At 41.4% G+C, this 14,994-nt stretch overlaps 1 protein-coding gene across 1 annotated transcript in view; it reads left to right on the top strand.

The window, feature by feature from the left end:
* The first annotated feature begins 254 nt into the window (after positions 1-254).
* LOC143296603 (uncharacterized) overlaps positions 255-14,994 on the top strand; it is a 21,220-nt gene continuing 6,480 nt past the window's right edge. The window contains exons 1-4 of the mRNA XM_076608630.1: positions 255-983; positions 7,279-7,408; positions 10,377-10,483; positions 11,950-12,156. Of these exons, the coding sequence (XP_076464745.1) occupies positions 7,293-7,408; positions 10,377-10,483; positions 11,950-12,156 (430 nt within the window). The 5' untranslated portion in view covers positions 255-983; positions 7,279-7,292. The remainder of the gene's footprint in view (positions 984-7,278; positions 7,409-10,376; positions 10,484-11,949; positions 12,157-14,994) is intronic.

The following is a 14,994-nucleotide window of genomic DNA, read 5'->3' as shown; positions in this document are numbered from 1 at the left end:
CCGAGGCAACCCCTTCAAGCTGACGAAATCCAGATTTCGCCTGGATATCAGAGGCAACTTCTTCTCATACAGGGTAGTTGCCGGATGGAACAGCTTGCCAGACAGTGTTGTCACCGCCCCTTCCCTGAACTCCTTCAAGACAAGGCTAGACAAATACTGGGAGAACCATCCAGCTAGGTTCTCCCCTTCCTGTCTAGAGTAATGGACTCACAAACCAGTGACCAAACCACAAATGCGCAAAGTCGTAGGAACAACGAACAGGCAAATAAGCCTCAATCGTTGATCAAGTCAAGTGATTTCTGCAGCACACACTGCGCAGTTTTCTTCGGGAATTCCCGTAATTCGTGACACGGGTTGTCCAGTTATGTGTAATGTGCTGCCGTGTCTTGATCTTGTGTCGCTTTCTTTTTTGGGGGGTCACCCGCCATGTTTTACTATCTCCTGTGAACACAGATAGTGAGGATATTCTTTGTCTGGATAATGCCCTGCTTTAGCATCCTCTTTATCTGTACACGTCTTCACGGTCGCTAATAGATCAAAAACGGTTGGAATGCGAAACTTGTGCCACTGTAGGTTTGGTCTGCTGTGCGTGCACCATTCGAGTGTGCGCCGCTCAGTTTGACACGAGCTCCGTTGAAGCAGCTATTTCCGTCCCCTCCCGCTGTCGGCAACACACGACAGGAACGAGAGAGAGAGAGAGAGATATCGCCAGGAAGAAAAAGCGTGAACTCGTTTTCTTTTCCTTCGTTACAGCTTCATGTTGGACTTTCACGGTGAAACTGTGCGACATTACCGTGAAACTGAAACTTTCAGTGAAAGTGATGTTTGAAATAATTTGAGCCCCCCCACCCCCGTTTAAAAAAAAAAAAAATGATTGAAATGATGAAGTGTTGCTAGTTGCTGTGTTGAATGACAGCGATTATATTTAAGAACTGTTTTGTGAAACACTGCGTTTTTCTTCTCTAGACGCGTCAGTTCAGGTGGTAAGTTTCAGTCTAAATTTGTGTTGTTGTTGTTGTTGTTGTTGTTGTCGTCGTCGTCGGTGTACGTGGAATTATGAACGGCACACACGCACACACACACACACACACACACACACACACACACAAGATACACGATCTGTTGCCGAGATATGGAAAATAAGGTATATAGAATTCATGCAACAGGGTAGAAGTGGAGGAAAACGAGTGAAAGCAGCAACTAAACAACCGGCCCATCCATTAATTAGATAATGATCTTGCAAGGATTAAAAGAAAGAAAGAAAGGGAAATGTAGTACAGAAATGATCCAAAGACTGCGATTTGGGGTCATTTGAATTCTTTCTGAGGGAGAAGGCTTCAACAAACAACATCAGTCATTGTTCAGTCAAACATGATAATTGGGGGAGAGATTTGATATGTGTGTGTGTGTGTGTGTGTGTGTGTGTGTGTGTGTGCGCGCGCGCCTTTTTCTTCCTTATTGGGATTGATGATGTTGCAGACACTCATTCACACTCTCTCCTCATACCAATAGCAGGGCCACATGGAGTATTTTTTACGGGGTGTTGACTATAACCTCAGAATAAGGGCATGTAACATAGCAGCAGTAACTCAAACAGATCTAGGCAGGACAAATTTCCTTCTAAGCACTAAACATCCCTGAGCAAGACAGAACTTTTTGAATAGTTCCAACCAAGCAGCACCTATTAAGTATAAGCAGCACACAGCCATCTAAACAGTTCCTACTAAGCAGCACATACGTTTCCTGCCTAGCAGTTCATCCTAGACTAAGCTTGAACATACATACATAACCAAAACCCAGGTCAGGAACAATCTCAAAATATCCTGGACATCACTGACATGAAAGACCTGTGCAATTCTCAACACCTTTCACTACAGGTCTATCAGTATATATGTGCATTCCTCTCACGTGTAGATCTATGTGAGGTAAATCCAGCTCCATTCGGCTTATCTGCCACCAGCAGTAACATACAATGACTGCATCTAGTATATGACTGACCAATACAATCCTTTGTGCTTATCAACTACTGTGTATACCATACAACAATAAATGTGTGTTTCCATATATTGACAAAACTACTGTCCACTATGTATCCTCTGGCACAATTGATTACATAGGAACCAAAATTACCACTGAATATGTAAACATTATCAACCCCATACATGCATCAAATAAAGGACTGACTGATACAACTCTGAGTGTTCAATTCATGCCACCCATCATATACTAATAAAAAAACAAACAAACAAAAAAAAACAACAAAAAACCGTCAGTGTGTTACCCTGACCAAACAAATCTCACACAAAGTGTTCCACTGGCACAAGTGCATGGAAATCAGAATACCAACATGTCTATGGTAAACAGCAAACCATGTGTTACAACATTGGACTGACTCACATTGCTCTCATTGTTTATCGACTCATTAACTGCAACTACAGTGTGCTTTCCCACTTTGAACAAAGTACATCACTGGCATTTATGATTATAACACAACTGCAATGCATGTGATCACAACTACCAACAAATCAAACATATGAAACTTGTGTCCCATAACTATTTTGTTGTTGCAGACATGTGCTCACACACACCTGAAACATCCTCAACACACACTGACACAGTGTTATCCTGTAAATCTGTTCATTTCACCCTGATATACAAAATAGGTAAGTTATATCTAAAAACAACAACATAAAACCCCACCTAACAAGTATCTATTTATACACAGCTACTACACACATACCATCTCCATGGCTTCTAATCTCCCAATGCTTGCATTGTTTCCAGTCAGTCAACAACTGACTATCCACTGCACTATCATTTATGTGGGCCTAGACACATCACCGTTTGATGAAACCAAGCAGCAACCAAACATCACAACAAAATATTTCTAACATTGTAGAAAAAAAGACAGAGGCTGGAACTTTTCCAACTTAATGGCTACATTTCTCACCAGTTATACTCAAACTCTGATAAAATGAGACAGACAGACGGACGGAGAGGGAGAGATACCCACGTTTGAGCGTTCGAGAGAAAGACAGACATACTTCGTGACATATACAATTTGTTTGTGTGAAGGGGTTTGAATGAAAGAAGAAGAAGAAGAAGAAAGGATAAGAACACAAACTCTGTTAAAAATGAGAGAGACATCTTGAGAGAGGGGATGAGGGTGGGGTGACAGACAGGCAGTTTCATTGTGTGTCAAGTGCTCGAGCCTTCTAGAGAAGGACAGACATACTTGGAGATTTAAAATTTTTTTAAAATTTTTTATGTGGGAGCAGAAGTGAGAGAGAGAGAGAGAGAGAGAGAGAGGGGGGGGGGGTGCAAAACACAACCTACACCGGTAAGGGTCTAGCCAGAAGGCTCATTCCTGAGAAATCAGTTTGGTAGGCAGTGCCAGCGTTGTGAAAGGTTTCGTTCTCTCTCTCTCGTTGTGTGTGTATGTGTGCGTGCGTACGTTCGTGTGCTGTAAGTTTGTGTGTGTGAATTCACATACACACACACAAACCAACAACACTGAAAAACAATGAAGTTAAGAGAACAGAATACAGTTACAGCATTTCCGTGTCAGTCATGAACCCACAGCGACAAATTTCCTCCAAACACAGAGATGTTCGTTCTTCTTACAAACAAGACATCACCTGAAACACGTACTGGGCTAGTATTATCTATGTTTAGTATCTTCTTAGAATGGTTCTCTCTTGACAAATCACACAATGAACAAGGACATGGAGGTGTTTATCAGTTATAGTGCGGGTAGGGGACAAGTATGATAATATCCGCATGTTGGTATATTTGGTATTGGTACAGAATGTTTGTGTGCATATTTTATTTTTTCTATGTATATGTTTCAATATATAGAATGGTGTTTTATATCTTTAGCAGTGATTATTGCATGTCCATGGCTGTGATTATTAACAAATAATGAGGCCAGGAGATGAAATGATTAACAAATAGTAAAGAGTGGTAACTCTCTCCATTCACAAGGTACACAACTTCAAGTCAGTGCTGCTTACGCCACTGGTTCAGCTTGCACATGAGTAAATAAAAGGTACATTGGAACAAACCCAGACACTTCCTCGATCAGATACAAAAAGTGTATATACTATATATAAGAAAATGTAATAATTTGTTGAAGAAGAATTTTACATTGGAACCAAACCTGGTTGTTGTATCTTTCATTTTCATTAGTGTTGATGTGTGAGAATCCTGTACATGCAATTGTGACAGTTCTTTTCTTCTCCATATCAGTCACACAGCTTAATACGAATAAACTGTGTCTGTTATAAGTGCAGATAGGATCAGATTCCAACATTTTACAGTTCCAAACTATATGGTTTGAAAAGAAAGAAAAGAAATTACAATTGCAATTAGACCATGAAGGAGACAACAATTATGTAAGTATGTATTTGTGTTGAATCAACAGTTCTCCAATATGAAGTAACACAAGTTACAATTGAAAACATCAAAACACACTGATATTATACAATGGTGTGTAAGTTATCAAACAGTGTTACTGAAACACTGATATACATAATTACAAGTCATTTGGCAAACTCTGTGAGAACAAACTGCTGGGAAATGTTTATTTCAGCTGAAGGTGAAATAAGGCAGATAAGGTAGGGAAGTTAAAATGCTATCTGAAATCAGTTGCTTACCAAACACCAATCATACTGTTAATATTTGTGATTTGGATGAGAAAATAGTCACACTTAGCCGCAGTCTGGATAAATCCCACGATGTTTGTATGTGGATGAAGGAGAAAACGAAGGAATGCCTCTGTGTGTGTGTGTGTGTGTGTGTGTGTGTGTGTGTGTGTTTTCAGTAGTGTGTGTGTGTGTTCAGTAGTGCTTTTGTGTGTGGTTTGGTTTGGTGTGGTGGTGGTTGTGTGTGTGTGTGTGTGTGAGTTTTTTTTTCTTTATGTGTGTGTGTTCAGTAGTGTTTGTGTGGTGTGGTGTGGTGTGTGTGTGTGTGTGTGTGTGTGTTAGTAGTGGTTGTGTGAGTGTTCAGTAGTGTTTTTGTGTGTGGTGTTGTGTGTGTGTGTGTGTGTGTGCTTGCACATAATGTGTGGGTGGAAATAAAGTGGAAGTGTGTATTGCTCTAAAAGATATTTGGAAATCCAGTTATCCTTGCAATTTCAGGTTGTTGCATCTTTCATTTACATTAGTGTTGATGTGTGAGAATCCTGTACGTTTAATTGTGACAGTTCTTTTCTTCTCCACATCAATGACACAGCTTCATACCAATAAACTGTGCCTGATATAACTGCAGATGCAATCAGATTCCAACGTTTTTCAATTTCAAACTGTGTTTTGAAAAGAAAGAAAAGAAATTACAACTGCATTCAGACCATGAAGAAGAAATCAATTATGTAAGCATATATTTGTGTTGAACTAACAGTTCTCCAATATGAAGTAACACAAGTTACAACTAAACTGAAAACATCAAAACACACTGATATTAATCAACAGTATATAAGTTATCAAACAGTGTTATCAGAACACTGATGTACATAATGACAAGTCATTTGGCAAACACTGTAAGAACAAACTGCTGGGAAATGTTTATTTCAGGTGAAGGTTGGGGGCTGAAGGTGAAATCAGGCAGATAAGTCTTTGATTGCACTCAGACCTATGATGGATGATAAGCTATGTCAAAAGACAATCAAATTAGAACTATGACAGGAAGGGAAGTTAAAATGCTATCTGAAATCAGTTGCTTTCCAAACACTAATCATATTGTTAACATTTGTTATTTGTATGAGAAAATAGAGTCACACTTAGCTACAGTCAGCATAAATCCCATAATATGTGTATTCTGTCCTCTTACAAACATTTTATTTAGGTTGCTGCCAACATTTGTGATTAGTATTGAAAAAATAGCTCCAGATAATAAATAATGCTGCATTCAGTATTTGTTTCACTTGGGGGAAAATAAATTGAAAATCACACTTACCTGCAGTCAGTTTAACACATGCATATATCTCACACTTTGTTTTACTCAGCTTAACATATACTATATGTCAGTTTAACACATGCATATATCTCACACTTTGTTTTACTCAGCTTAACATATACTATATGTCAGTTTACCACATGCATATATCTCACACTTTGTTTTACTCAGCTTAACATATACTATATGTCAGTTTAACACATGCATATATCTCACACTTTGTTTTACTCAGCTTAACATATACTATATGTCTGCTTACAAACAACTGTTTACTGTATGGGATATATTGTGATATTGTAATATCTGGTCAGCCATGCACATGAACTAATATGGATTTAAAAAGCTATGCTAAAATAATATCAAATCATAATGATGATTGATAAGAAAGTTAAGATGCTGTCTAAAATCAGTAGTTTACTAACATTTGATCATTATTTCATGCTAATATTTGTGATTTCATGGGAAAATAGTCACACTTAGCTGCTGTCAGCATGATATTTGTTTTCTGACTGTTTACAAACATTCAATTATCTCAGCACATTACTTCAGGATCAGTGAACTGTCAAAATTGCAGAACTCAAATATTTGGTTTTACATATTCATGTATTATTGTGTCTGTTGTTATTTATGTGCTCTCAGTGTCTACACAGTGAGCATGTGGATGAAGGAGTAAATGAAGGCATGACCATGTGTGTGTGTGTGTGTGTGTGTGTGTGTGTGTGTGTGTGTGTGTGTGTTCAGTAGTATTTGTGTGAGTGTTTAGTAGTGTGTGTGTGTGTGTGTGTGTGTGTGTGTGTGTGTGTGTGTGTGTGTTCAGTAGTGTTTGTGTGAGTGTTCAGTGGTGTTTTTTGTGTGTGTGTGTGTGTGTGTGTGTGTGTTCAGTACTGTTTATGTGAGAGTTCAGTAGTGTTTTTATGTGTAGTTCCTTCGTACTTTAGCGTCTTTTCACTGTCAGTGGTGTGTGTGTGTGTGTGTGTGTGTGTGTGTGTGTGTGTGTGTGTGTGTGTGTGTGTGTGTTCAGTACTGTTTGTGTGAGTTTGTGATGTGGTGTGTGCATGTGTGTGTTCAGTAGTGTTTGTGTGCTGTGTGTGTGTGTGTGTGTGTGTGTGTGTGTGTGTGTGTGTGTAAATAAAGACTAAGTGTGTACAGCTCTAAGCTAAAAGATATTTGGAAATCCAGTTATCCTTACAATTTCTGTTTCCTCTACATGATACATTGAATGACCGTGATGTTCGTATCTTGTTTTGATGTGTTTTGGAGACTGACGATAAAAGTAGTGTGTAGTCTGTGTCGAGTGGTGTCATACAAAAAGGATCGTGTCAGTAGTGTTACAGGTAGCCATGGCGACGGTGGGCACAGCACTGGGCACCGTGTCCACGTTGTTGGTGATGATGATACTGGTGGTGCTGTCGAGGGAGGCACGAGGGGGATACACCTGCTCCGCTGTCACCACAAGGTCTGTAGCTATAGTCCCCCCGACAGAACCTGCTGGTGGTGGTGGTGGTGGTGTGTCCATCGAGATCCATGATGACCATCCTTGTCATCCAGCTGGGGGATGGGGGGGGGGGGGAGGAGGATGCTCATGAATCTTATCTGTGAATGCGCAGATGGCTGAATAGTCCAATCTGCGCACGAAATGTTCGCTGACAGTTGGGGCAGACAAAGACAGGCATATCATTGTCAGGGAGCTTGACTTTCTGGCCTGCCTCTTCTGAACCTGCTATAACTCCAGGAAATGACTTTAATGAAGACTTTGATGGTATCGAACAGAAAGTGCTTGCAGTGCCTCGGCAAACATAAAACATTGGTTAAGTGTCTGATTTCCAATTATAATTTCATATATTGTCTTTGATTTCATTGCCTGAAACACTGAGTTGTAATCAACACAGAGAAGAGCATTTAAAACGTCCCGTGTGCTGATGACGTGGTTGTCGACAAAATGTGCTGACCGATACTGCTGGATACAAAAAAATAGCGGCATTAACAAGAGCACCGACATCAGCCCCAACAACACCATTGATACTACCACCACCACCACAAAGGAAAAAAGAAAGAAAAGAAAAAAAACGAAACAAACAATGATAAAGAAGAAGCAGAAAAAGACAGAGAAGTGATACATCTACTCTTTTTTTGTAGACTACAATTGGTTTCTGAACTGATGATCAACTCTTTTCTATCACTAATTCTCTTTCTGAGCTGATGCAGCCACTCTTCTTTTTCTGTCACAACAACAGTTCTTTTCTGAGCTTTTACAGGCACTGTTTTCTGTCACAACAACAGTTCTTTTCTGAGCTTTTACAGGCACTGTTTTCTGTCACAACAACAGTTCTTTTCTGAGCTTTTGCAGGCACTCTTTTCTGTCACGGCAACAAAACATTTTCTGAACTGGAAATAAAAATAAAATGAAATTGAATTAACTCTCTCCACACGAACGGCGAAAGAGACGACATTAACAGTGTTTCACCCCAGTTACCATCATCAAAATTTTGCAAGAGGAAGGCTCTTATACTGAAGAGGTGAATGTTGACAAAGAATACCACAATTCTTACGACGGAAGCTAAAGGTTGGGTCATTCAGACACCCACTGGACATCCGAGGGGTCTGTGTAGAGGAGAAGAGAGGACTGAGTGAGTTAAAAGGACATGGAAAATAACTGCCAGTCCAGGCTTGTCTCCTGGTCTTCCCATGTTGAGGGTGTGTGTTTGTGACTGAGTTTTCCTATGTAGTGTGTTCCAGGCTTTCGTTGTGTGTGTGTGTGTGTGTGTGTGTGTGTGTGTGTGTGTGTGAAGTTTTCTTGTGTAGTCCGTTCCTAGCTTTCGTTGTGTGTGTGTGTGTGTGTGTGTGTGTGTGTGTGAAGTTTTTTTTTCTTTTTTTTCATGTAGTGTGTTCCTAGCTTTCGTTGTGTGTGTGTGTGAAGTTTTTTTTTTTCATGTAGTGTGTTCCTAGCTTTCGTTGTGTGTGAAGTTTTCTTGTGTAGTGCGTTCCTAGCTTTCGTTGTGTGTGTGTGTGAAGTTTTTTTTTCATGTAGTGTGTTCCTAGCTTTCGTTGTATGTGTGTGAAGTTTTCTTATGTAGTGTGTTCCTAGCTTTCTTTGTGTGTATGTGATGATTTTTTTCATGTAGTGTGTTCTTAGTTTTCGTTGTTTGTGTGTGAAAATTTCTTATGTAGTGTGTTCCTAGCTTTCGTTGTGTGTGTGTGAATTTTTTTTTCATGTAGTGTGTTCCTAGCTTTCGTTGTGTGTGAAGTCTTCTTATGTAGTGTGTTCCTAGCTTTCGTTGTGTGTGTGAAGTCTTCTTATGTAGTGTGTTCCTAGCTTTCGTTGTGTGTGTGAAGTTTTCTTATGTAGTGTGTTCCTAGATTTCGTTGTGTGTGTGAAGTTTTCTTATGTAGTGTGTTCCTAGCTTTCGTTGTGTGTGTGTGAAGTTGGGTTTTTTTTTCATGGAGTGTGTTCCTAGCTTTCGTTGTGTGTGTGAAGTTGGGTTTTTTTTTCATGGAGTGTGTTCCTAGCTTTCGTTGTGTGTGTGTGATTTTTTTTCATGTAGTGTGTTCCTAGCTTTCGTTGTGTGTGTGTGATTTTTTTTCATGTAGTGTGTTCCTAGCTTTCGTTGTGTGTGTGTGAAGTTGTTGTTTTTTGTTGTTGTTTTTCATGTAGTGTGTTCCTAGCTTTCGTTGTGTGTGTGTGAAGTTGTTTTTTTTTTGTTTTTTTTTCATGTAGTGTGTTCCTAGCTTTCGTTGTGTGTGTGTGAAGTTTTCTTATGTAGTGTGTTCCTAGCTTTCGTTGTGTGTTTGAATGCTGTACAGCAATTATGGCTGTTTGTTGTGTGTTTGAATGCTGTACAGCCATCGTGGCTGTTGGTTGTGTGTTTGAATGCTGTACAGCCATTGTGGCTGTTTGCACGTCACTTGGGAAAGTTACATGACGGGGATGTATAATGCACAGGAACTGGAAACACCAGTTTAACTCACTCAGTACGGCCAGTCCTCTCTTCTCCTCTACACAGACCCCTCGGATGTCCAGTGGGTGTCTGAATGACCCAGCCTTTAGCTTCCATCGTCAGAATTGTGGTATTCTTTGTCAACATTCACCTCTTCAGTATAAGAGCCTTCCGCTTGCAATATTTTGATGATGGTAATTGGGGTGAAACGCTGTTAACGTCGTCTCTTTCGCCGTTCGTATGGAGGGAGTTAATGATTTCTCATGGTTCTGTGTATTGTTCAGTCTGAATCATGCCAAGCCAAGTTAGGACAAACTTATTATCTCTTTGAGAGAAATTCATTATGTGCCGTCCATCAGCATCTCTCTTTCTCTGTCTTAAAAAAAAAAATCTTGATCATTTTATTCCATTTCACTTGCTGTCGTCATTTGTTTATGACCAGATCAGCCTTGATGCTAATAATGATTTTGTTGTTCACTTCCAAACCAGGCTCAAGACACAGGTTGTCTGTTATTTTGACCTAAACGTCAAGGAATACGCATACAGCTTCAAGGTTCAGTTCTACTCCCGTGACGATCGCAAAATGGCAAATCCAGGTGAGTCAGTGTGTGTTTGCTGGGTTGGCAAATAGATAGGTATTGTGAGTCATTGCGTACCAGTTCATGTAGCCTGGCTTGCTGTCCGTTATTTTATTTTTTTAATTTTATTTTATTATTATTTATTTTTTTTGGTGTGAGTTGATATAGTGAGGAATCTTCGTTTTGTTTCACTGACGAAGTGCATAGGTAATAATTATACACTTTTACTGGTATAAATGATTGGACACATACGTCATCAGAACTATTTGATTTAAGAGAACAATAACATGCATCATCGCTTTATATTTAACCACCAGTCTTTTTGATATATATTTTTTTATCTGAAGGTTACTTGGAACATACTGCTGCTGCTACTACTACTACTACTACTACGTTGTCACCATCAGAATCGTCATCATCATCATCTAAAATTTAGTCTTCTGCTTTGTGTTAACTACATGAAAAACATGTCTGTTGTGTCTATAATACATGTTTGTGTTTCTTTGAGTCGTACATCAAAGGGGTACTGTCGCCGATTCCTCCAGAACCTTAGCTCTGCTCTGGGATCTTAGTTTGGTGTGTGTGTGTGTGTGTGTGTGTGTGTGTGTGTGTGTGTGTGTGTGTGTGTGTTGTTGTTGTTGTTTTTAATGCTTTATTCAAAAAATATACAAAAAAGAGATAACCGAAAGAGAAGAAAAAAAGGAGAGATAGAAAAAAAAAAGAGAACAAAAAAGAGACAGAACCATCATCAGCAACAACATCAACAACGACAGTTCTGCTGGTGTCTGCTGGGGTGCTGGCCTTTTCTGCTTCAGTTGTCTCCCCTGTTGCTGGCTGCGTTGTGTGTTGTATTTCTGGCCAGTCTTGCTCCGCTCCTGAGAGAGAGAGAGAGAGGGGGGGGGGGGGGAGGGGGGTGAGAGAGAGGGGCGAGGGAGAGAGAGAGAGTGAGAGAGTATAGCAGTAGTATTAGTAACAGTAGCAGCAGCAGTAGTAGAGATCATTGCGGTAGCAGAAGTGGTTGTGGTAGTAGTAGTAGTGGTAGTAGTAGTTGTTTATTTATTCATTAATCTAATGATGTATACATTTACTTTTTTTATGCACTTTTTTCCCCTCTCCTCAAGGTGTTGTTAAGTGCGTTGGGTTATGCTGTTGGTTATGCATCTGCTTAGCTGATGTGGTAGTGTAGCGTATATGGAATTGTCCGAACACAGTGACGCCTTCTTCAGTACCTGAACTGAACTGTAGCAGCAGCAGCAGCAGTAATAATGATAGTAGTAGTAGTAGTAGTAGTAGTAGTAGTAGTAACAGAGACAGACAGACGGACGAACGGACAGAGAGAGGGAATGTGATCATTAAAAAAAACCAAAACACACACACACACACACACACACAAAAAACACAAAAAAACCCCAAATCCATTGAGGCCTTCAAGATCACTTCCGTGCCGGCACGAATCTGTTGCATGAATGCTATACCTTTTTCAGAAAACATTCTCCGCTGCGATTATACGTCGCATGGGAAACTACAGTGCCAGAACGCCACCGGTGACGTCACGTTCGATGGGGTGGTCAGTGACCAGTTGACGCTCACGAGACCGGCGTCTCCGGACAAAGCGGGCGGGCAGTACGTGTGTCGGCTGGAACAGCCTCAGCCCGAAATGCGTTTTGACCCCTGCGTGTTGACATACTTGGGTGAGTTTTGATGACCGCGATGAAAGGTAGTGATGATGGCTGGGCCATGGTGATGGTGTTTTATCAAGCAGAAATCCTTCCGCTGTTAGTAGTAGTAGTAGGAGTAGTAGTAGTAGGAGTAGTAGGAGTAGTAGTATAGTAGAAGTAGTAGTAGTAGTAGTAGTAGTGGAAATGATGATGATGATAATAAGAATTTGAAAAAAACCCACCTAATAATGATGATAATTATATAGTACGGCGCAACCTCCCGATATATATGGTGATTGTGTTTCATCATATGTAATCCTGCCACTGGTAGCAGTAGTAATAATAGTGGTATGACGATAATGATAATGATAATAACAAGAATGAAAAAACAGCAAAAAACAATGATTATGGTAATGATGATATATTGTACGGTGCAACCTCCCCAACAATGGGCTCTGAGCACCTCACACGAAACAATACATGTGCATTACTGCATTGCATCACACAGCACCACACGAGGACACAGGAGTGAAAAACCAAAACCTGTGCACACCAACACAACCCAATAAATTGCAGTCGTGGATAATCATACAGAAAGCAAACAAAGATGTCCTACAGACGTACCCACACACACGCACATGCGTCACACACACACACACACACACACACACACACACACACACACACACAAACACTCACACACACACACACACACACACACACACACACACACGCACGCACACGCACACACACTCACTCACTCACTCACTCACTTTCTCACACACATACTCACAGTAAACATGCACTCACAAGTACACACACTACATGAAAACTTCAGTGCGGGGTGGGGAGGGGGGTTGGTGGGCACAATGAAAAAGTAGAGGGTGGGAGGAGACAGACAAACGACTGTGCTTCCTCACATGTGGTGGTAGTAGTAGTAGTAGCAGCAGTGATAAGAAGCTGTAGGGAGAGCTGGACTATACAAGGTCTTCAGAGAAGAAGACCCCTCCTCGGTCCAGTGTTTCGGCCCTTAACTCTTTACACTCTAAGGGGGCCGGGCCACACCCAGATCATGACTCCTGGATGCTCTTGTATTGCCGCCTTTTTTCCCCCTGGACCTCAGCAGGTTCTAACCCGCGCCTCCAGGGTGGTCACCACTTAGGACTGAGTCACCTTTTCTGGCAGACGTTTTAACCACTGAGCCATCGTAGGCCTAGTTTGAGTAGGAAGGTTTAATCCTTATGAAGTTCATTTTCATTCCTCCTCGACCAGATCCAGCTGGAACTCTTTTCTGCTGCTTCTGCCATTGCCTTGAAAGCCCATGTCTTCTTTCTGCCAGAATCGACAGCTGTTTCCTGAGGCTGTAGGCAGATGCGCCCACAAACCCTCTTGCACCAATCTCAATGGCGAGGACTCTGGCTTGGAAGCCAGATTCTCTCAGGCTGCAGGCTAGACTAGCATACTTCTCGGTCTTGCAGATGTGGGCTTCCTCCATTCCGCTTTCGTATGACACAGTGAGCTCAATCAGTATGGCTTGTTTCGTTGCCTTGGAGTGGAGTACTATGTCAGGTCTCATGCTGCTCTTGCTGATGATTTCCGAGTGTTTCTTCCCCTCTGGTAGGTCAGCTATGCATTCCCAATCTTCGGCACCATCAAGCAGCCCACGTTTCCATGCTTTGGTTGTTACACCTGTTCCTGGCCAGACTTTATCGCCTTCTGCAGAGAGGAACTGTACTGGAACTTCTGGTGTTGTGGGTGCTCATTGAACAGTGTTCACCACGTGTACAATTTCTTTTAGCACTTGGTTGTGCCTCCATGTGTACCGTCCTTGGCTCAACGCCGCTTTGCATGAGCTGAGGACATGTTCCACTGTTTGTTTGCCATGGCAGAGTGGGCACCCAGGGTCCTCTGCTTTCCCCCATTTCACCAAGTTTGTATTCGAGGGAAGGAGGTCGTACACAGATCTTAGGATGAATCTGATCCTCAGAGGGGCCATGTTCCACATGTCGCTCCAGCTGAGGCTCCTTTGGAGTGCATTTTCCCATGTTGTCCACTGCCCCTGCTGGCCTTGCTGGACTGCCTTCTGGACTCTTTTATCATCCTCTTCCTTCTTGATCTCCTGTATGATCATGTCTTTTTTTGTTTTCCCTATTGCCTTAGACCACCATTCCATCTTTGTCGATCCCAGGCCCTGTCTGTTGGTTTGGGTGTGTCCTATTATTTCCTTCGTCTTGAGACTTTCTTTCGCTGCACTGACTGCCTCCCTCACTTTCCATTTTCTGCCAGTCTTCAGCTTGGGTTGGTTGGATCTCACAATTCTGTCTCCTGAGTCTTCGAGCATGCTGAGAAGTCTTGCCTTCCCTGCCTTGTATTCTTCGACAAGGGATTTCAGAGGTAGCTTCAGCATTGCTCGGCGACAGTAGAATGCCACGTCAGTGAGACCAGGTGGGACACCAAGCCATTTGCGTGTGTACTTGTTGATCTTTGCCTCAATTGTCTCGACTGTGCTACAGCTGATATCATTAAATTTTATCAGGAGAGGCCACATGAGCTTTGGTATCAGCATAGACTATAGGCACCACACTTTGTATTTGCTAGGAAGGCCAGACTGGTCTATGATATACAGGTCTTATTCTGCAGTCGTGTTTGGTTTCCTTTCCTTTTTTTGTATCTTTCAGGGACTCATCATACTATCTTCCATGGCTCTTGACTGGTTCATCTGACAATGTTGGAATGGCTTGGCTGGCTACAGTGAATGTTACCGTTTCAGCTACCTTTCCTTTATGCAGTAAGAGGCTCCGTGATTTCTTTGGTTTGAAGTTCATCCTGGTTGAAGCAACTGGCTCGTCCAGCCACTTCAGTATTTCACGG

Source organism: Babylonia areolata, chromosome 21 (assembly GCF_041734735.1).
Source record: "Babylonia areolata isolate BAREFJ2019XMU chromosome 21, ASM4173473v1, whole genome shotgun sequence".
Taxonomy (NCBI): Eukaryota; Metazoa; Mollusca; class Gastropoda; order Neogastropoda; family Buccinidae; genus Babylonia; species Babylonia areolata.
The sequence above is the reverse complement of the archived record's forward strand: the minus strand, read 5'-3'. Positions and strand labels throughout refer to the sequence as shown.